Source organism: Choloepus didactylus, chromosome 4 (assembly GCF_015220235.1).
Source record: "Choloepus didactylus isolate mChoDid1 chromosome 4, mChoDid1.pri, whole genome shotgun sequence".
Lineage (NCBI taxonomy): Eukaryota > Metazoa > Chordata > Mammalia > Pilosa > Megalonychidae > Choloepus > Choloepus didactylus.
This window is the reverse complement of record NC_051310.1, coordinates 101,292,479-101,315,917: the sequence shown is the minus strand read 5'-3', so window position 1 is coordinate 101,315,917 and position 23,439 is coordinate 101,292,479. Positions and strand designations below refer to the sequence as shown.

Below are 23,439 nucleotides of genomic sequence, written 5' to 3'. Positions count from 1 at the left end.
GAGAGAACGGGGTGCTGTAAGAACACTCCTCTCCCCCTCCTTGCTGTCTCAGGGTAGAAAAGCCTCTAAGCTCTAATGTCCTCACCCCTTTGCCCCCAGAAGACTCTCCTTGGTCCCATGGTCCTGAGTTTCTTTTGCTTCCAAACTTAAAATAACCAGGACACTTGTGATACAGAGACAAGGAAAGAAGCAAGCTGCTCTGGTAAGACCCCTCAGGTCCCATTGTAAACCAGCAGATAGCCCTGGAAATTAGGAAAGGTGGGAGTATAAAGGAGGTGCATAACTTTGGGTCCTTTGTCTTTTGATTTGATGGCATGATAGCTCAGAAAGTTGTCTATGTTGGGTACCCACTGTGTCCTAAAGAACTAGTCAAAGGAATTATTTTCTCTTTGTGCATAGAGCTTTTTGTACATCCCCACTTTATAGTATTTTTACATAGATATTACATTAATCTGTTTTTAAGTCTTTCACTAGAGTATGAGTGCTGAGTCCGGCCCCAGTACCTGCCATTTGGCAGCTTTGGCAAGCCCGAGGATGAAGTTGATTAAAATATCTTTATTGTGAGTTTTGTTGGATTGCACTAGTGAACTCTGTACACTAATCTTTGGTCATATATCTCATTACAAGTTTAAGAAAAGAGAGAAAGAGCACTTGGGTCTTGTGTCCTGCTTCCATCCTTCAGTTCCTACACACGCCCTCTCACTCACCCTGCCCCATCTCCCTTAGCACAAATGATCAGAAAAGGCACAATAAGCTCCCTGAGGGAGATCCTTTCAGAGGGTCCAAGTTCTGATTAGCATCACAAAGGAATTATTCCTCAGATCTTGAGAAAGCTTTTACAGCTCCCCTCAGCCCCGCTTACCTTATTACCTAACCCTTCAAACTGTAGGTTATGATTTCACTCTTTTTGGCACCACATTCCCACAAGTTTATAACTTCGCCCTTGTGGTATCCTTGACCCAAGAGCCTGAGTTGTTTTAAGTGTTAATGCCTACAGCTGAGAAGCTGAGCATAGACATTTATGTAGATAGAAATATAAAGAAATGAGCAGTTTGAAAGCGTATAAGGAAAAATATCTATAATAGAACAAGGAATATCAACTCATTATGCTTGGTTCTTTTAAGCTAACATTAACAGGCAAAGATAGTAGATGAGTAGAGATGGTATCCTTTAAGTGTTTGGAAAGTTTTCCATATGAGAAAAACAACTATAAAAAATTTAGTCCCAGAATTTCTCATCTTTATAAATTGGGCTACTGAGTTCTGACTTTATATAGACTTGCCAAAACCTACTTGTATTATCTCTAAACAGGTCTTAAGATGCCACAGATGCTCAGAACAAATCTAGCCCATCCTGCTAATAAACATGCAAACAGTTTTCTCCATCTGCTACCTCTGTCTAAAAGGCTAGGAAGGCCTTCCTCCCTGATCACAAAGAACGTAATTACTCTCTGCAGAGAAGTCAAGTACAAAGGCCAGCAGCCTTTGCAGGCCACCAAAGATTAACAGCTGCCTCTCCTTTGATTGGGAGAGGTAATAACAAGTTACTCTAGTTAATAATTGGATGGATTCCCAGGCCATGTAATTTAGATTGAGGCTGTCATTTTTGCTGGCCTTTAGCTAGCTAAGCTGGGTTATTAGAATGGGCCTGCTAATCCTATTAGTCAGTTGTCAGTCTCACAGTGGGAGAAAGCAGAGGAAGACTGAGCTATTAAGGTGTTATTCCAGGTACATAAATAAAGCCAAACATTTCATCTTTAGAGGTATTTCTTCTCAAATCAGAATGATAAAGCTCTTTATGAAAGTTTTTTCCAATTTCATGTGTCTGAATGCAAAGTATTTGGAAAAGGGATAAAAAGGAGAAAGAAAGATATTTAGTTCATGTTTCTAGAATGAGAAATTTTCAGTCATTTGGTAAACCTTTGCTCAGTGTCTACAGTGTGTGCATCCTGTGTTTGGCCCTGGATGGGGATGCAGGGAAAGGAGACCTTGGGCTTTACAGTCTAGTATGTGAACATGGATAACTTTGGGATAAAGCAGAAAGGGCCACTAGATAAATAACAGTAGATAAGGGCCACTAGAGGAATAACGGTTAAATACACAGAGGGCTTTGACTTTAGTTGAGAGGGTCAGTAAAAGCTTCATGGAAGGAGCAACATTTGATCTGGATCTTGAAGGATTGATAGCTAGCATTTGAACATTACAAGTTGGGAAGGTGACAGTTTGGTTGGAGAGAATAATTATGGTTGAGCGTTTTTAGTGTGCTTGCTTCTCTTCTACATTCTGAGAGGGATAGGAACCAAGTATAAGATGATGTCCTCAAGAGCATCCAGTCCGATTGTGGAGGTAAGGCATCCAGAAACAAAAAGACAGCAGTGTATAGGAAGTGTTGAGTGACCGACACAGGAATTTAGTGTGATGGGAGCAGAGAGAGGAGATGGGAAGCTTTCTGCATCATTTAAGTCTACCTGGATTGTTATGCAGACTTAACATATCAATCTTTTTTGATTTGCTATAAAGTGTTTAATGCCACAGTTTGAGAAGGTTTTTTTTCTTCTTCTTAATTTTAACATTTGAGAGGCTCATATAGCCAGCTTGATTTTCCCTTTTCACCCCCGTGAGAGAAATAGATGAAAATGAAAAAGCCGTCTCTGATATCATAGGATTGTTTCATCCTATGAATTGAGAGGGAGAATAGCTATTCAGCTGCAGGGTGTCAGGGGAAGTTCTGCCTTGTTATGCTCCCATGCCTCTATTGTAGTAATCTCTTATATCTCGCAGGTCATTTTTGCTGCGTTCACCCATCAGGTTTTTACCATGCCTTCTCTGCCAGGACTGGAGCTGCAGAGATGAGTGAGATGCCATCCTTAAGGAGCTAGGAGACAAGAGAGAATGGGGCTCTGAGGTAGAGCAGAGATAATGAGATGAATAGGTGTTGACTAGGATATGAAAGAGAAGTTGAGGAGGTTATTGAGCAATGTTTCCATCTGGCCATGCTCTAAGAAAGAGAGTCCAAAGGTGGCTTGTTGCATCTCTTATCCGTGAATATTAATAACCATAACACTTCTTGACTCCAAGGGTAGATGTTGAGGTTGTTTATTCCACAGCTGCTTTTTGCTTTGTATCCTTGAAAAGCTGCAAGTGTCAAATCAAAACTTCAATTTTCAATAATACATTAATAAAAACTTGGCTTTGAATGGCATTTATCTTCCTGAAATTGGCTTATTTTTTCCTGCTTAATGTTTATTAGTGCCTGTGTCTTAAGTTTTTTAAGAGGTCACATCCATGTTGTTGGCACTGCATAAGAGGCTTTGAGGTTTTGTTTTCTTTAAGGCATAGATGTGTACATTAAAATGGTCTGCTTTTACTCAGTGCTTTTCCCCTCTGATTCTGCAAAGTTGAACCACGTTTCTCCTGTGTGGAAAAGTCTCCAGGAACCGCAGTGGTTCTACTCTGTTTTCCTGTGGACCGATTGCATCAGTTGGTGCATATGCTTGGCTTGAGACATGATGTCAATATATAACAACTTTACACTAAAATGGAGTACAAGGGGAGAGTTTATTTCCTTCCTTGAGGGTTGTTAAGGAGATACAAGCTGAACATGTCTTTCACTCTTGAAAAATGGAATCTCATTCTTTGGTCACGAAGCCTAATTCCAGTGATAAACAGTTTTATGAGGCAAAGCCAATAACAAGAGTGGAAGATTTTATCCTGGGATCATACCAGAACACTTACTGACTATTTATGTTTCCACATAAAAATCGTGTAAAAGGATTTTTGTCAGCCTTCCTTCTCAAAACTATCATATAACAGCTGTTAATCAAGCACTTACTAAGTGTAATCCCCTGTGCTAAGGGGATATGGTGATGAAGGAAACATAGTCCCTGACCTCAGGGAGCACAGATGTTGGTGGAAAGCTAGGATCATCTTTTCTGGGAAAGAAGAGTGTATGCAAAACTATGGAGTCATGAAAGTTCATAGACAATTCAGGGACTTTGGTTAGAGAGAGATTCTGAAGGCCTGTGTACATAGTGCTAAGGAATTTGGGCCTTATTCTGTAGACAGTAAGGAAGAAAACATAAAATGTTTTAAACAAGGGAGTAACGTGATCAAATTTACTCTGTAGAAAAAGAAATGTAACAAAATAAGGTTTCAGTGGCTAAGAGATTTCAAATAGAGTTGAGAGGTCATTCTGGAGGTTACTCTTAAGCGATTCAGCCAGATAATGCAAATTGTCAGCCAACAGTATTCCTGAAAACCCAAAGCTCTATCTAAGACTGTATAAAGGTTCTACTTACTAAGTTTGTTTTTCAGAAACTTACAATCTCCAGATTGTTTCTATGCCAGATAAGCCCTGAAACTTAAGGTCTCTCCCAGAACATCAACCAGTTGCATTCCCCTACCCCATAATGTCGCCACCCCTTTTCAACATGTAGAAGTTAGAATGGTCATTGGCCAGATATCCCTGAAGTTTGAGAGAATGATCAAATGAGAGGGAGGAGTTGTAACAGAGAAGTTAGGATTCAACAAATGATTATGGCTACTGAATCATTATATAGATATTCTTTTTAGTTTCTAGTTTATTAGAACAGTCAGAAGGAAATACCTGAAGTTGTGGAACTGTAACCCATACTATACTTGGAAATATGCTTTGTCACTACTTATCAAACTGTACTTTGAAATTTATCACTTTTCTGCATGTATGTTATATTTCACAATAAAAAATATTTTTAAATAAACTATGACAAAAAAAAAATTTACCTTGTAGAATGTTATTCTCACTGCATATACTGGCCTCAAGTATATGCCAGTATACTGCTCAAAATAGAGTCCACAGTCCAATGTCAGTCTACACACTTATCAGAACATGATAAGATAAGTACAAAATTAAGAGTAAGCTTTGCCAAGTTGATGGAGTAATTTTATGTCTGTTGAATCTAATATTTTAAAATGTGGACTTGAATCTGGTATATCTGTTCTCCCTATTTTTCCAGTATTTCATTTTTATTGTATTTCAAAAATATAGTTTACAGTGAAGTAGAGATTTTTTTCAAGGCAGAGAGGAGAAGCACTGCTCTAGAGACTGGACTGGTGTGAGGTGAGCCTGGACTTAGGGATACTAATTAGGAGGTTGCAACAATACGTAAAGCTAAGAGAGAATGAGAACCTGAATTAACATGTTAACAGTGGGCTTGAATAGAAAAGGCAAGAGTCAGGAACTATAAAAGAAAGAAATGAAATGATCAGAACCTTGAACCTGAATCAGTGTGAAAGCTGAGGGAAAGAGAAGAGTCCAGAAGGGCAAATGTTCTTTTGGGAATCTGCTGAGGGTTGGGCCCTTGCCCTATGAATTAATATGAGCTTCTCCATTGCAACTTAACAGATTTTTCATTTATTTTTATATGTTGTCATGTATTTTTAATATCTTAAAATACTTTATTTATAATTGTTATTTGTTTCAAGTATAAGAAGAAAGGAGGTGTATGGAGATATTCACTTCCCCATCTTGATCCAGAGTCCCTCTGCCATTTTCCCCATGTTTCAAATGCTGCCATGGCCACACTGGTAAAACTGCTGGCAGAATAGACAGTCTCTACCAAATTAAATCCAGAAAATATTGATAAATTAAATTCAGAAAACATTGATACATACTGTGATTTCATTTATATGAAATTCAAGCATAGGCAAAATTAACCTATGGTACTATAAATCAAATCAGTGGTTACTTCAGTAAGGAGGGATTGACTTCAAAAGGGGCACAAGGGAACTTTTTGGTAATGGAACTCTTTGAATCTTTATAACCATTCATCAAATTTAAGTCAATGGTTTACTGAAGATCTGAACCTTTTATTCAGTTGTAAACTACACTTAAATTTAAATATGCACACACACACAAATAGCCAATAAAGGTAGGGTGTTCAACCCATTGGAAATCAGGAAAAGGCAAATAAAAATCTCAATAAAATACCAGAACACACCCAATAGAATGTCTAAAGTTAAAAGAAAAAAAAACAAAAAACTGATAAAACCAAGTTTTGATGAGGATGTGGAATAACTGGAATGTATACACAAATTGTTATAAACACTTTAGAAAGCTGTTGCCCATGTCTAATAAAGTTGAACCTGGGCACACGCTGTGACTAAGCAATTCTACTAACCATTTACCCAACACAACTGCATATCACATTGCCCAAAACACATGTACAAAATGTTTAAAGCAGTTTTGTCTAGAGCTTCATAGAGGAAATAATCCAAATGTCAGTCAGCAGTGAAACATTTAAATAAACTGGAGTATAGTCAGACAAAGGAATACTATGTAACAAGGAAAACAAGTGAACTGCTACAGGCACCAACATGGATAAATTTAGAAACAATCAAAAAAAGCTAGAAACAATAGACTAAAATAGTGTATGATTCCATTTTACAAATTTGAAAAGAAGGCAAAACAAATCTATAATTTTAAAAATCAGGACAGCCTTTAAGTTTGGGGAAGAGGGAGAGAGAGTGGTGTGTGTTCCAGGGGTTATCACATGTTGTAAAGTATTATTTTTTAATATTGGCGTTGGTACAGGGGTGTGTTCAGTTTGCCATAACTCATCCAGCTGTACAATTATGATTAGTGTAATTTTCGCTGTTACATGTTAATACAAAAGTTATTGTTATATTTAAAAATTTATGTTGATATTCTAGCCTAAGAAGAAAGAGTGGTAACAGGATTGTCGTTTTAAACAAATTATAAAATTTTCTGGTTATTAATTTTAGTACAAAGAACATTTTCTCATTAGTAAATAAATTATTAATTTAATAATTAATCTTGGAAATATGAGTTCTTGTCTAACTTTTCATGATGAGCTTATTATATTCTCAAAATGTTTTTTATTGTGCACAAAGAATGAACAATTGAATGTTTAAGATATTTGCTTTATTATAGTACCAAACTCCAGACAGGTACTAAAGTCAGTAATCGATAGTCCACATCAGCCAGGCCAACCATTGTGCTTAGAACATCAGATGAATCAGGTAAACATGTTTGACGGAGCTACATCCACTCACACACCCCTAACTCCCACCAGAAACAAACAGACAAAAAAAACCCTCAATATTTCAAAGTGGTTTCAAGGTTTGGTGAACATTAGGATGCTGTTTGGGGAAATGTAAGGTGCCATTCTAATGGAAGAATTGCTATTTTTTTTCTTACATATATAATGTAGTGATTCTGTGTATGTTTAAAAACTAATACATTGTATAGGATAGAATCAGTCTTGACCTCCCCATGCCAGAGGAATGCAAAGAACCTGAAGTTCTTTCCCACAAGAATTGTATACAATTTAGAAATTATATAGAAATAATCATAAATTGAGTTCTAAAGTGGTTACTTAAGATTTTCCCTAAAATAGCTGAAATATTTAAAAAAAAAAGATATACCTAAATGATTGTATATCAGATCATCTTGTATTACTGAAAAAAAAAAAAGTAGAGGAAATGCTTTGTAGAAGTCAGTTTATCTTGTTTAATTAATTACCCCATATTGTGGGGTAATTAATTAAAAGTGTTGCTAAAAAAATTCCTTATAAAGTGGTTTTTCCCTCTGCCTGGAATGCTTCTTCCCTTATGCCTTTCTTTTACCTGTCTTAACACCTCAGTTTTCTCAAAAGCCTACCCTGACCTTTTCCCCAAATTACCCATTATTCTCATAAACACCTTTGACTTTTTCTTCAAGGTACTTTCATAATTGAAATAATTTTATTTGTAATTATTTGATTAGTGTTGGTCTCATCCACTAACTTTAAGCTTCATGGAGATAGCAACCATGTCTTTGTGTCACTACGGTTGATCTTGGTTCCTAGCACTGAGTAAACATTAAATGAATATTTATAGAATAATTGAACAAAAAGAATATTTCAAACTACAACTAAATATTTCATTTGGTTATAATTTTATGCCTGGGAAATTGGGCTAACTTCTGTTTATATTTCTGTCTAGAATGTAGCAGATCAGATTGCATTTCAAGTTGCTGGTGGATTAACAGCCCTTGAACACATCCTTCAAGTAGTAGTCCCAACCACAAATGTGAACACAGTTTCACGAATTCCTCCTAAGTAAGTATAGTTTTTTAATCTGTCTTTCACGTTTCATTTGTGAGTCATTTCTGTCCTATGGTTTCCATATGGGGAACAAGAAAATCTGCTTGGGTATTCAGGCTGAATAGCAAAAGCTTATACTCCCCATTGAGGAAAAAAAAAACAAGAGATGCTTGACTTCACTTACAAAACTCATACTGTGCCTTTAAAAAGCCTTGTAAAGGAAATCTCTTTAGTCTATGACCTGCTTTAATCCTAAATCAAGAATTGAACTCCTGGGTAAATCTAACTGCTACCAGAAATTGAACAGAAATGAATAGTAGTAACAGAAAGCTAACTTTTTGTGTTACATGCAAAAAAAAAAAAAAAGAGTTGAGTAAGTAGATTAACTAAGGTCTGAGCTATGAAATTTGAAGAAGTCCCTAACATACAGGAAGAGCAGTCTGAGGCCAAAACTGCCATAGTCTCGAGTTCCAGCCAAATCACTGGAGACTGAATTGCAGTTTAGTCTTTAAGTGTAAATTGTTCTCTGTCGTAAGAATCACACACTGCATATAGACCTAATATCTGCTTTCTTATTTTCTTAAGTTACCCTTTGGTCTCTGGCTCCCGGGGGTATAGTGACAGAGCATTATTTCAGAAGAAGTATATTCCTGAGTTGTAATATGCACAATTTCTGGACATTTTGTGAGATCTTACATTTGCAGAGTTTAAATAAGAGGTGTTGATAAAGTCAATGTATATCACTGAGAAACCTTTATAATATTTATTTAGACCAATAAAAATCAATCCTTCATTTGTCCATTGGATATGACAAAAAAAAGTTGCAAGAATGTTATCTTTTTTCTTGAGAGACATTTGGTAAAATAGAAATAGCACTGGCTTTAGAGTCAGACAAACCTGGGTTCCAGTTTTACCTCTGGCATTTACTAGCCGGGAGAATTTGGACAAGTACCCAAACTTCTTCTGTTTCCTAATTTCGAAAAATGGAGTAATCATATTCTCCTCACAGTGCTATTGTGGTGACCAGTTGAAATAATGTATATAAAAGCTTTTTTAACTGTAAACTGTTATATAAACATTAGGTTAGAGTTTTTAAAGTAGTAATCTTGGCTGGTATAAGACAGTGCATCTACTTGACATGAGATATTTCTAAGTACAAACTCTGTCATGGAATTCAGTTTGGGTTCCACTGCTCTACTGACAAAATAGAGATTCATGAAAGAAGGTATGATATCCTTAAGTCAGGGCCCCTTCCCGTGGAGCAGAAAGCTCCACATCAGGCAGTTACAGCATGCAGAGAGGTCTTTTTAACCCTGAAGAGGTGGTATTCTTTATCAGAATGGACTTTATTTACAGTGTGTTGTTTGGCTTCTTGTCATCACTCAATGTATATATATATATTTTTTTAATTCAGTTTTATTGAATTATAGTCACACACCATACAGTCATCCATGTTGTACAATCAGCTGTTCACAGTACCATCATATAGTTGTGCATTCATTACCCCAATCTATTTTTGAATATTTTCCTTATACCGGAAAGAATAAGAATGAAAAATAAAAGTAAAAAAGAACACCCAAATCATCCCCCCAACCCACCCTATTTTTCATTTAGTTTTTGTCCCCATTTCTCTGTTCATCCATCCATACACTGGATAAAAGGAGTGTGATCCACAAGGTTTTCACAATCACAGTCACCCCTTGTAAGCTACACTGTTATATAATCATCTTTAAGACTCAAGGCTACTGGGTTGTGGTTTGATAGTTTCAGGTATTTACTTCTATTCCAATACATTAAAACCTAAAAAAGGGTTATCTATATAGTGCGTAAGAGTGCACACCACAGTGACCTCTTGACTCCATTTGGAATCTGTGAGCCACTGAAACTTTATTTTGTTTCATTTCGCATCCCCCTTTTGGTCAAGAAGATGTTCTCAATCCTATGATGTCTGGTCCAGATTCATCCTTGGGAGTTATATCCTGTGTTGCCAGGGAGATTTACACCCCTGGGAGTCAGGTCCCATGTACGGGGTAGGGCAGTGAGTTCACCTGCCAAGTTGGCTTAGCTAGAGAGAGATCACTCAATGTATATTAATTGGCAGTCTGTGGAAGGGAAGCAGGGAGGGAGGGAGGGAGGAATCAGAGTGTAAATATTTGAGATAGGAAAGGAAATGGCGTGTGGCAAAAGGCAGTTGTTCTAATGTTCGTCTGTGCCTCTCCTTTAGGGAACAGAGATGTTTCCACAGCTCCTAAAGAGACTCAAGCAAGAACTAACACACCTCCTCTGTAAAAGTGCCCTGGAATCTTGAGAGTACAGACTGGTACCCTTCTGAGGCCCACTAGCTGACCACAGTGCCAGGATTGAGAGCTTGTTTCTTCTTCTCGCCTTAAGCCAGTATGCTTGTGTTTTTAACTAAGCATTACTTTCTGAGTAAGGCCAGCACTGTGGGCTTCTAGCATTGACTGTAAAATTCTCCAGTCCAGAGCACAGCCTCAAGATGATGACTTTAGTTTCTAAAGTAGCCTCAGTTTCAGGGCTAGAGGAGCTGAAGATGTGAGAGTGTTATGCTGCTTACTCAGAAAAAAGCAAGAAGAATTCTATAATTATTTTAGATTTAGAGGCAGAATCAAAGCACATGGGTGAGCATGAATCAGTGAATTAATTCAGAAAGTACTCTTTCTCATTTTCCTTCCAACTGCTATCCTACACAAACCCCTGCACTGGCCTCGGGACTTCCATAGTCCCACAGCACACTGTGTTATTCTCTTTATTCTTGACCTGCTCAGAGATCCTCCCTGTTCATCCCCGATAAGCTCCCACCCCTCGACTCTGTGAACCTCTGCCACCTTAGCTCATGCTGTTCTTTTCCTCCTGTGGCATTTTATGACTCTTACCCAGAAGGGCTGGTTTTGAATCTCCTATATTAGTTCATTTTTCTAATGATAAATAGCAAAAGATTTGAAAAATATAAGCCACTGTCTAGTAGCAGTTACCATGTGGATCATCTGGAATCCTGTAACTGTAAACCTGATGTATCATGCCTCTACAGCCTAGAGCTTGTGTGAAAGAAACCAGATCCCTTTTCCTCTTTTCTCACCACCCTTTTCATTCCAAATGGTACCTCAACAGTTGTATATCTTATATATTTTGTCCTATAATCACTGCTAGATAACTTCTTGTAAGTGATATTTTCCTTCCAGCAGCTTGTTTTTTTTTTAATATGAAATTGAGAATTATACACACTTCTGGGAATTTACATTTCTGAAATCTTTCCAAATCTTCAGTGAGTTGTTTTGCTTTTGTTAGAACCAAGGAAGCCCATAAAACTTCAACACTTTTCAAGTTACCATTGAGAGAACTTAGTCAGAATGTGGTATTCCAAAATCATCCTTCTTGACAAATATGCTCCAATAATATTCTTTCAATGCCAAGAAATATCACCCTGCAGCAAGGCAATTTTCATTTCATGTTGTATCTACTTTGAGGAAGATTCGTATTCTGCCTACAAACTTTAATTGCAGCACACAAGTACAAAAGAATGAATGACATAGTGTAGCCTTTTCTTTGATTTAGGATAATAACAATTGTTTCACATACCTTTTAATGTTTGAGAATGATGATTTGTGATTTTTGGGGGGCATTAAAAAAACAGCCCCTGTTATGTAAAGAAGAACATGGGTCTGTTGTAACTGGAGGCTTATTGTGTTTTTATAGCAAGTTTACATAATAGCAATGATAATAAAAGTGAGAGTTGGCACTCACTGGCACTCCACATCTCCATGCCCTTTTCAGAGGCAGTAGATGTTCATAATTCACAGGGAAGCCAGCAAACCTTTTGGGCCTTAAAAACAGTCACTGGACTGAGTCTTGCTCACACTGCCTTTTACTTACTTGGCATTCCTAATTTCTGACAGACCCTCAAGGACAACAACGAGGCCAATGGTTAACTCCCAAGTTACTTTAGGTTGTTCTGTTTGGAAACTAACCAGGTCTCTGTTTATTCTCTATCAGCCTTGGTTAGCTTTCTTTGTCATCTCACTGAATGCAGTTTCTTCCATAGATGTAGTCTCATTTATGTGGAGCAAAGCAAACAGCACAGTATGGTTGCAAATTTATAGGCTCTGGAATAAGACAGATACAGGCTTAAATCTCTGCTTTTCAGTTACTAGCTATTTGATCTTGGGCAAAGTTACTTGTTATATCAGAGGCTCAATTAAATGGTGAGACTAATACCTACCTAGTAATGCTATTTTGAGGATTCAAAGTATACAAAGAAGCAATTAGTTAATATCAATGGTTTTTGTTGTAGTCATTGTTATTGATTTGACTCCATATGACATGGCTTAATTATTGCTCAATAAATCCTTAAATCTCTGTCACTTTGGATTGTAAGAATGTATAACCAGGGGGAAAGATATCAACAAGATGACAGAGAGGGGTGTTCCAGGGTTCTGCCCCCCCTCCCACACACACACAGAAGCTTCAGACAACAAGCAAACTCTGGCAGAACAGTTAAAGGGTCACAGTAACAGGGTGAATGCCAAACTGCCCCCCCCAGCACACACACACACACACACAAAAGGTAACTTAAAAATGATAGGGGAACCTTGTAGCACCCTTGATGTCCCTTTCTTCACCCCCTCTCTGGCTTGGTGTGGGGCTGGCATACACTTCTGGTACAGGTGCCTGGTCCCATATTTGGACAGAGCAGTGTAACAATTGTACACATATTCACGTACATGTTTGTATGTGCCAGTCTGTCTGGTGGCAGTCTAAAGGACTCAACCAGGACACTCTTCACAGGCTCCTGATCCCAAAACTTGCTCCCTGTGTGTAGGAAGCTTGGAGGGCAGTTAGAACACTAGGAGAATGGTCAGCTGCCTAGGGCAGTGAGACATACAGTGTAGCACCGGAACTGGGAGGAAACACTATTCCTAGGACAAAAGGGACAAATGGAGGAATTCTTAGAGCCACATGTGTATACCCAGGACAAGATGTATGCTCAGAAAAGACCAGGGAGGACCCTATGCTTTTGCTGTGGGCTTCTCTTTAAGCTCGTTGTTAGACAGGATAACTTCTGAAGGAGAGCACTCATATATCCTTATCTGCAAAGACTGAGAAAGGTGTTTTTTCTGTTGTTGTTGTTGTTAGCTTGTGGCAGTCAAGGAAATTTATGTCATTTCACTAGCCAGATACAAGCTTAAGGAGCAGACACCTCAGTGACTAAATTCCAGAAATAACACATAATATATTAAAAGTCCAGTGTGCAGAAGAATACAAGACATACAAAGAAACAGGAAATGGTGGCCCATGCAAAGGAGTAAGATAAAGATAAGAAACCATCAGTGAGGAACACCAGATCATATATATACCAGAAAAAGAATTTTAAATATTGGCTTAAATATGCTCAAAGAGCTAAAGGAAAACATGAACAAAGAACTAAAATAAATCAGGAAAATCATAGATGAACAACAAGGAAATTTCAATAAGGGATAGAAATCATAAAAATGAATCAAACAAACACTGGAGCTGAAGACCACAGTAAGTGAAATAAAAACTTTCTTAGAAGAGTTCAACAGCAGATTGGAGTTGACGGAAGAAACAATAATGAACTTGAAGATAATAAAATAAAAATTATTCATTCTAAGGAGCAGAAAGAAAAAAGAAGAAGGAAAAGTGAATAGAGCCTAAGAGACCTGTAGGGCACCATGAAGTGTACCAATATATGCATTATAGATGTTCCAGAAGGAGAAGAAAGACAGAAAGGGGCAGAAAGAATATTCAAAGAAATAATGAAATAATGACTGAAAACTTCCCAAATTTAACAAAAGATTTGAATATACACACCCAAGAGCTGAACAAATACCAAACAGAATAAACACAATAGACCCCTAACAACACACATTATAATCACATGGTCAAATGCCCAAGCAGAGAGTGAAAACCTGGAAAGCTGCAAAGGAGAGTGAAAATTTTATATACAAAGAGGCCTCAATAAGATTAAGTGCCACCCATATATCTATGGCCACCTGATTTTCGATAAGTATGCTATTTTAGTATCTTGGCTGCCAAAGCAAATTCCCTACAATGGGTTGGGTTAAACAATGGGAATTTATTGTCTACTGGTTTTGAAGCTAAGAGAAGTCCAAAATCAAGGCCCCATCAACTAATATATTCTCCCAAAAGACTGTGGTGTTCTGAAGCTGGCTGCTGGCAATCCATGGTTCTTTGCTTTTCTGTCACATGGCATTGCATGTGGTGGCCTCTCCTGGATTCTCCTTTCTTTTCAAGATTCCACTGACTTTCTGCTTCTGGCTGTTCTCTCTGTGGCTTTCTCTTTGTGTGTGACCTTCCCTATAAGGCCTTTAATAATAGGATTGATTCCCATCCTGATTCAGCTGGGCCATACCCTTGCTGAAGTAATCTCATCAAACAGTCCCATTTACAATGGGTTGGAATGGATTAAATTTAGGAACATGTTTTTCTGGGGTACATAGTTCTGAGCCACCACAGTGCCAAGTACATTAATTGGGGAAAGAATGTTCTCTTCAACCAATGTTGTTGGGAAAACTGGATATCCACATACAAAAGAATGAAGTTGACTCCTACCTCACAACATATATAAAAAGTAGCTCTAAATGGGTCAAGGACTTAAGCATAAGAACTAAACCATGAAACTATTAGGAGAAAACATATGGTGAAACCTTCATAGCCTTGGTTCTGGTACTTATTTCTTAGATATGACACTAAAAGCACAAGCAACAAGAGAAAAGTAGGTAAAACTGATTTCATTAAAATTTAAAACTTTTGTATGTCAGAGGACATTATTAAGAAAGTGAAAAAACCTACAAAATGGGAGATAATAGCTGCAAACCATATATTGGATAAAGGTTTAATATCCAGAATATAAAAAGAATTTTTACAATGCAACAACAAAAAGGCAAACAACTCAGTTAAAAAGTGGGCAAAGGACTTGAATAGACATTTTCCAAAGAAGATAAACAGATGGCCAATAAGCACATGAAAAGATGCTCAAAATCACTGGACATTTAGGGAAATGTAAATCAAAACCACAAGGAGATACCATTTCACACCCACTAGGATGGGTATTATTTTTAAAAAGAAAATAAGAAGTCTTGGAAAGGATGTGGAAAAATAGGAACCCCTATACATTGCTGGTGACACTGTAAAATGGTATAGCCACTGTGTAAATCAGTGTGGCATTCTCAGAAAGTTGAATATAGAATTACCATATGACCTGGCAATCCCGATTCTTGGTTTATATCCAAAAGAATTGAATATAGGGACTCAAACAGATTATTGTATATCCCTGTTCATGGCAGCATTATTCAATATAGTCAAAAGGTGGAAACAACCCAAGTGTCACATGAACTGATGAATGGTTAAACAAAATGTAAGAAATACAAAACAATGGAATATTGTTCACTTTTAAAAAGGAATGATGTGCTGATACATACTATAACATAGATAAGCCTAAAGACATCATGTTGAGTGAAATAAGCCAGACACTCGCTTATATGAAAGACCTATAAGAAGCAAATTCATAGAGGAAGATGGTAGGTTATAGGTTATCAGGGGCCAATGGGTGAAGGGAAAGGGGAATTATTGCTTTACAGGTGTAGACTATTTTGTTTTTGTTTTTGTTTTGAGAAGATTAAAAAATTGGAGTAAAAGATGTTGGTGATAGTACCATAGTATTGTGAATGTAATTAATATCATTGAACTGTACACTTGAAAGTGGGAAATGGGAAATTTTAAATTGTATATCTGTTACTACAGTACAAAGTTTTTTTTTTTAAAATGCTGCTTTCTTATCAGAAACCACAGAGGCAAATACTGAAAGGAAAAAATTGCCAACCAAGAAATCTATATCCAGAAAAACTGTCTTTAAAAAATGAGGGCGTGATTAAAACATTCCCAGGTAAACAAAAGCTGACCACTAGACCAGCCCTACAAAAGACTAAAGAAAGCACTGCAGATTAAAAGGACAGTAAACAGTAGATCAAAGCTGCATGGATAAATAAAGATCTCCAGTAAGAATAATGACATAGGTAAACATAAATGCCAATACTATTATATTTTCAGTTTGTAACACCACTTTTTACTTCCTAGAGGATCTAGAACGCAAATGCATAAAAAGTTATGATACATCTATGGCTTTGGAAATACAATCTATAAATATGTAGTTTGCAACAAGAACAACATAAAGATAAGGGGATATAGGGTATAGGAAGTTAGTTTGTATATGCTATTGAAGGTAAGTTGGTATCAAATCAAACAAGATTGTTATAGATTGAGGATCTTAAATTTAAGCCCTATGGTAAATATAAAGAAAATATTGGAAAAATATGTACAAAAAGAAAAGAGAAATATTTCTGAAGGGTTCACTATAAAGGATCAACTAAATAAAAAAAATGTATAGGCAATAATAGAAGAATTGAGGGACCAAAAAAAATAAGACTGATAAAAATTAAAGAGCAAAATGACATAAGTAAGTCTTGCATAATCAATAGTTACTTTAAATGTAAATGGGGGCGGGGCAAGATGGCAGACTGGTGAGCTGTATGTTTTAGTTACTCCTCCAGGAAAGTAGGTAGAAAGCCAGGAACTGCGTGGACTGGACACCACAGAGCAATCTGACTTTGGGCATACTTCATACAACACTCATGAAAACGTGGAACTGCTGAGATCAGCGAAATCTGTAAGTTTTTGCGGCCAGGGGACCCGCGCCCCTCCCTGCCAGGCTCAGTCCCGTGGGAGGAGGGGCTGTCAGCTCCGGGAAGGAGAAGGGAGAACTGCAGTGGCAGCCCTTATCGGAAACTCATTCTACTGATCCAAACTCCAAACATAGATAGACTGAGACCAGACACCAGAGAATCTGAGAGCAGCCAGCCCAGCAGAGAGGAGACAGACATAGAAAAAAAACAACACGAAAAACTCCAAAATAAAAGCGGAGGATTTTTGGAGTTCTGGTGAACATAGGAAGGGGAAGGGCCCTGAGGCGCATATGCAAATCCCGAAGAAAAGCTGATCTCTCTGCCCTGTGGACCTTTCCTTAATGGCCCTGGTTGCTTTGTCTCTTAGCATTTCAATAACCCATTAGATCTCTGAGGAGGGCCCATTTTTTTGTTTTTTTTTTTTAATCCATTTTTCTTTTTCTAAAACAATTACTCTAAGAAGCCCAATACAGAAAGCTTCAAAGACTTACTATTTGGGCAGGTCAAGTCAAGAGCAGAACTAGGAGAGCTCTGAGACAAAACGCAATAATCCAGTGGCTGAGAAAATTCACTAAACACCACAACTTCCCAAGAAAAGGGGGGTGTCCGCTCACAGCCATCATCCTAGTGGACAGGAAACACTCCTGCCCATCGCCAGCCCCATAGCCCAGAACTGCCCCAGACAACCCAGTGTGACGGAAGTGCTTCAAATAACAGGCACACACCACAAAACTGGGCGTGGACAGTAGCCTTCCCTGCAACCTCAGCTGATTGTCCCAGAGTTGGGAAGGTAGAGCAGTGTGAATTAACAAAGCCCCATTCAGCCATCATTTCAGCAGACTGGGAGCCTCCCTACACAGCCCAGCAGCCCAGAACTGCCCTGGGGGGACGGCACTCACCTGTGACATAGCACAGTCATCCCTCAACAGAGGACCCGGGGTGCACAGCCTGGAAGAGGGGCCCACTTGCAAGTCTCAGGAGCCATACGCCAATACCAAGGACTTGTGGGTCAGCGGTAGAGCCAAACTGTGGCAGGACTGAACTGAAGGATTAGACTATTGCAGCAGCTTTAAAACTCTAGGATCACCAGGGAGATTTGATTGTTAGAGCCACCCCCCCCCCTTCCCTGACTGCCCAGAAACACGCCCCATATACAGGGCAGGCAACACCAACTACACACGCAAGCTTGGTACACCAATTGGACCCCACAAGACTCACTCCCCCACTCACCAAAAAGGCTAAGCAGGGGAGAACTGGCTTGTGGAGAACAGGTGGCTCGTGGACGCCACCTGCTGGTTAGTTAGAGAAAGTGTACTCCACAAAGCTGTAGATGTGATAAATTAGAGATAAGGACTTCAATTGGTCTACAAATCCTAAAAGAACCCTATCAAGTTCAGCAAATGCCACGAGGCCAAAAACAACAGAAAATTATAAAGCATATGAAAAAACCAGACGATATGGATAACCCAAGCCCAAGCACCCAAATCAAAAGACCAGAAGAGACACAGCACCTAGAGCAGCTACTCAAAGAACTAAAGATGAACAATGAGACCATAGTACGGGAGATAAAGGAAATCAAGAAGACCCTAGAAGAGCATAAAGAAGACAAATACCTGGAGGTTAAACAACACACTCCTAAACAATCAGTGGGTTAAAGAAGAAATAGCAAGAGAAATTGCTAAATATATAGAGACGAATGAAAATGAGAACACAGCATACCAAAACCTATGGGATGCGGCAAAAGCAGTGCTAAGGGGGAAATTTATACCACTAAATGCATATATTAAAAAGGAAGAAAGAGCCAAAATCAAAGAACTAATGGATCAACTGAAGAAGCTAGAAAATGAACAGCAAACCAATCCTAAACCAAGTAGAAGAAAAGAAATAACAAGGATTAAAGCAGAAATAAATGACATAGAGAACAAAAAAACAATAGAGAGGATAAATATCACCAAAAGTTGGTTCTTTGAGAAGATCAACAAGATTGACAAGCCCCTAGCTAGACTGACAAAATCAAAAACAGAGAAGACCCATATAAACAAACTAATGAATGAAAAAGGTGACATAACTGCAGATCCTGAAGAAATTAAAAAAATTATAAGAGGATACTATGAACAACTGTATGGCAACAAACTGGATAATGTAGAGGAAATGGACAATTTCCTGGAAACATATGAACAACCTAGACTGACCAGAGAAGAAATAGAAGACCTCAACCAACCCATCACAAGCAAAGAGATCCAATCAGTCATCAAAAATCTTCCCACAAATAAATGCCCAGGGCCAGATGGCTTCACAGGGGAATTCTACCAAACTTTCCAGAAAGAACTGACACCAATCTTACTCAAACTCTTTCAAAACATTGAAGAAAATGGAACACTACCTAACTCATTTTATGAAGCTAACATCAATCTAATACCAAAACCAGGCAAAGATGCTACAAAAAAGGAAAACTACCGGCCAATCTCCCTAATGAATATAGATGCAAAAATCCTCAACAAAATACTTGCAAATCGAATCCAAAGACACATTAAAAAAATCATACACCATGACCAAGTGGGGTTTATTCCAGGCATGCAAGGATGGTTCAACATAAGAAAATCAATCAATGTATTACAACACATTAACAAGTCAAAAGGGAAAAATCAATTGATCATCTCAATAGATGCTGAAAAAGCATTTGACAAAATCCAACATCCCTTTTTGATAAAAACACTTCAAAAGGTAGGAATTGAAGGAAACTTCCTCAACATGATAAAGAGCATATATGAAAAACCCACAGCCAGCACAGTACTCAATGGTGAGAGACTGAAAGCCTTCCCTCTAAGATCAGGAACAAGACAAGAATGCCCGCTATCACCACTGTTATTCAACATTGTGCTGGAAGTGCTAGCCAGGGCAATCCGGCAAGGCAAAGAAATAAAAGGCATCCAAATTGGAAAAGAAGAAGTAAAACTGTCATTGTTTGCAGATGATATGATCTTATATCTAGAAAACCCTGAAAAATCGACGATACAGCTACTAGAGCTAATCAACAAATTTAGCAAAGTAGCGGGATACAAGGTTAATGCACATAAGTCAGTAATGTTTCTATATGCTAGAAACGAACAAACTGAAGAGACACTCAAGAAAAAGATACCATTTTCAATAGCAACTAAAAAAATCAAGTACCTAGGAATCAACTTACCAAAGATGTAAAAGACCTATACAAAGAAAACTACATAACTCTACTAAAAGAAATAGAAGGGGACCTTAAAAGATGGAAAAATATTCCATGTTCATGGATAGGAAGACTAAATGTCATTAAGATGTCAATTCTACCCAAACTCATCTACAGATTCAATGCAATCCCAATCAAAATTCCAACAACCTACTTTGCAGACTTGGAAAAGCTAGTTATCAAATTTATTTGGAAAGGGAAGATGCCTCGAATTGCTAAAGACACTCTAAAAAAGAAAAACAAAGTGGGAGGACTTACACTCCCTGACTTTGAAGCTTATTATAAAGCCACAGTTGCCAAAACAGCATGGTACTGGCACAAAGACAGACATATAGATCAATGGAATCGAATTGAGAATTCAGAGATAGACCCTCAGATCTATGGCCGACTGATCTTTGATAAGGCCCCCAAAGTCACCGAACTGAGCCATAATGGTCTTTTCAACAAATGGGGCTGGGAGAGTTGGATATCCATATCCAAAAGAATGAAAGAGGACCCCTACCTCACCCCCTACACAAAAATTAACTCAAAATGGACCAAAGATCTCAATATAAAAGAAAGTACCATAAAACTCCTAGAAGATAATGTAGGAAAACATCTTCAAGACCTTGTATTAGGCGGCCACTTCCTAGACTTTACACCCGCAGCACAAGCAACAAAAGAGAAAATAGATAAATGGGAACTCCTCAAGCTTAGAAGTTTCTGCACCTCAAAGGAATTTCTCAAAAAGGTAAAGAGGCAGCCAACTCAATGGGAAAAAATTTTTGGAAACCATGTATCTGACAAAAGACTGATATCTTGCATATATAAAGAAATCCTACAACTCAATAACAATAGTACAGACAGCCCAATTATAAAATGGGCAAAAGATATGAAAAGACAGTTCTCTGAAGAGGAAATACAAATGGCCAGGAAACACATGAAAAAATGTTCAGCTTCACTAGCTATTAGAGAGATGCAAATTAAGACCACAATGAGATACCATCTAACACCGATTAGAATGGCTGCCATTAAACAAACAGGAAACTACAAATGCTGGAGGGGATGTGGAGAAATTGGAACTCTTATTCACTGTTGGTGGGACTGTATAATGGTTCAGCCACTCTGGAAGTCAGTCTGGCAGCTCCTTAGAAAACTAGATATAGAGTTACCGTTCGATCCAGCGATTGCACTTCTCGGTATATACCCGGAAGATCGGAAAGCAGTGACACGAACAGATATCTGCACGCCAATGTTCATAGCAGCATTATTCACAATTGCCAAAAGATGGAAACAACCCAAATGTCCTTCAACAGATGAGTGGATAAATAAAATGTGGTATATACACATGATGGAATACTACGCGGCAGTAAGAAGGAACGATCTCGTGAAACATATGACAACATGGATGAACCTTGAAGACATAATGCTGAGCGAAATAAGCCAGGCACAAAAAGAGAAATATTATATGCTACCACTAATGTGAACTTTGAAAAATGTAAAACAAATGGTTTATAATGTAGAATGTAGGGGAACTAGCAATAGAGAGCAATTAAGGAAGGGGGAACAATAATCCAAGAAGAACAGATAAGCTATTTAACGTTCTGGGGTTGCCCAGGAATGACTATGGTCTGTTAATTTCTGATGGATATAGTAGGAGCAAGTTCACAGAAATGTTGCTATATTAGGTAACTTTCTTGGGGTAAAGTAGGAACATGTTGGAAGTTAAGCAGTTATCTTAGGTTAGTTGTCTTTTTCTTACTCCCTTGTTATGGTCTCTTTGAAATGTTCTTTTATTGTATGTTTGTTTTCTTTTTAACTTTTTTTTTCATACAGTTGATTTAAAAAAGAAGGGAAAGTTAAAAAAAAAAAAAAAAGAAAAGAAAAACAAGGAAAAAAAAAAGATGTAGTGCTCCCTTGAGGAGCCTGTGGAGAATGCAGGGGTATTCGCCTACACCACCTCCATGGTTGCTAACATGACCACAGACATAGGGGACTGGTGGTTTGATGGGTTGAGCCCTCTACCACAGGTTTTACCCTTGGGAAGACGGTTCCTGCAAAGGAAAGGCTAGGCCTCCCTATGGTTGTGCCTAAGAGCCTCCTCCTGAATGCCTCTTTGTTGCTCAGATGTGGCCCTGTCTCTCTAGCTAAGCCAACTTGAAAGGTGAAATCACTGCCCTCCCTCCTACATGGGATCAGACACCCAGGGGAGTGAATCTCCCTGGCAACGTGGAATATGACTCCCGGGGAGGAATGTAGACCTGGCATCGTGGGACGGAGAACATCTTCTTGACCAAAAGGGGGATGTGAAAAGAAATGAAATAAGCTTCAGTGGCAGAGAGAATCCAAAAGGAGCCGAGAGGTCACTCTGGTGGGCACTCTTACACACACTTTAGACAACCCTTTTTAGGTTCTAAAGAATTGGGGTAGCTGGTGGTGGATACCTGAAACTATCAAACTACAACCCAGAACCCATGAATCTCGAAGACAGTTGTATAAAAATGTAGCTTATGAGGGGTGACAAGGGGATTGGGAAAGCCATAAGGACCACACTCCAGTTCGTCTAGTTTATGGATGGATGAGTAGAAAAATAGGGGAAGGAAACAAACAGACAAAGGTACCTAGTGTTCTTTTTTACTTCAATTGCTCTTTTTCACTCTAATTATTATTCTTGTTATTCTTGTGTGTGTGCTAATGAAGGTGTCAGGGATTGATTTGGGTGATGAATGTACAACTACGTAATGGTAGTGTGAACAATCGAAAGTACGATTTGTTTTGTATGAGTGCGTGGTATATGAATATATCTCAATAAAATGAAGATTAAAAAAAAAAAAAAAAGACATAATGCTGAGCAAAATAAGCCAGGCACAAAAAGAGAGATAGTGTATGTTACCACTAATGTGAATTCTGTGAAAAATGTACAATGTTTTATACTGTAGAATGTAGGGGACCTACAGATACCAATTAGTGGAGGGGGAATGATAATCTAATAAGAACAGATAAACTATGGAGGGTAATCTCAATGTTATGGGAATGCTCAGGAATGATTATGGTTTGTAAACTTTCTTGGATATATTAAGATCATGTTGGAAGCAATAGTTATTTTAGGTTTTTTTTTTCTCTTATTCCTTTGTTTTCTTAGGGGTTGTTAATTTTCTTGGGGTATGGTAGGAACATGTTGGAAGCAATGTAGTTATTTTAGATTATTTGTTTTTCTTACTCCTCTGTTTGGACATGGTTTATTAATTTTCTTGGGGTATGGTAGGAACATACTGGAAGCAAAGTAGTTATTTTAGGTTATTTGTTTTCCTTAATCCATTGCTTTGTTTGAAATGTTGTGGGGTTTTATTGGTTGTTGTTTGCCTGTTTGTTTTTAATTTTTTGATAAACAAAGTTAAAAAATTGAAAAAAAATCAGTA

At 38.0% G+C, this 23,439-nt stretch overlaps 1 protein-coding gene across 4 annotated transcripts in view; it reads left to right on the top strand.

Annotated features, from left to right (window-relative positions):
* Nucleotides 1–23,439, top strand: part of SCAPER (S-phase cyclin A associated protein in the ER) — a 600,702-nt gene that overhangs the window by 388,646 nt on the left and 188,617 nt on the right. For all 4 annotated transcript variants that reach the window (XM_037833320.1, XM_037833321.1, XM_037833318.1 and 1 more), the window contains exon 24: nt 7,983–8,098. In XM_037833320.1, coding sequence (XP_037689248.1) covers nt 7,983–8,098 — 116 coding nt within the window. The remainder of the gene's footprint in view (nt 1–7,982; nt 8,099–23,439) is intronic.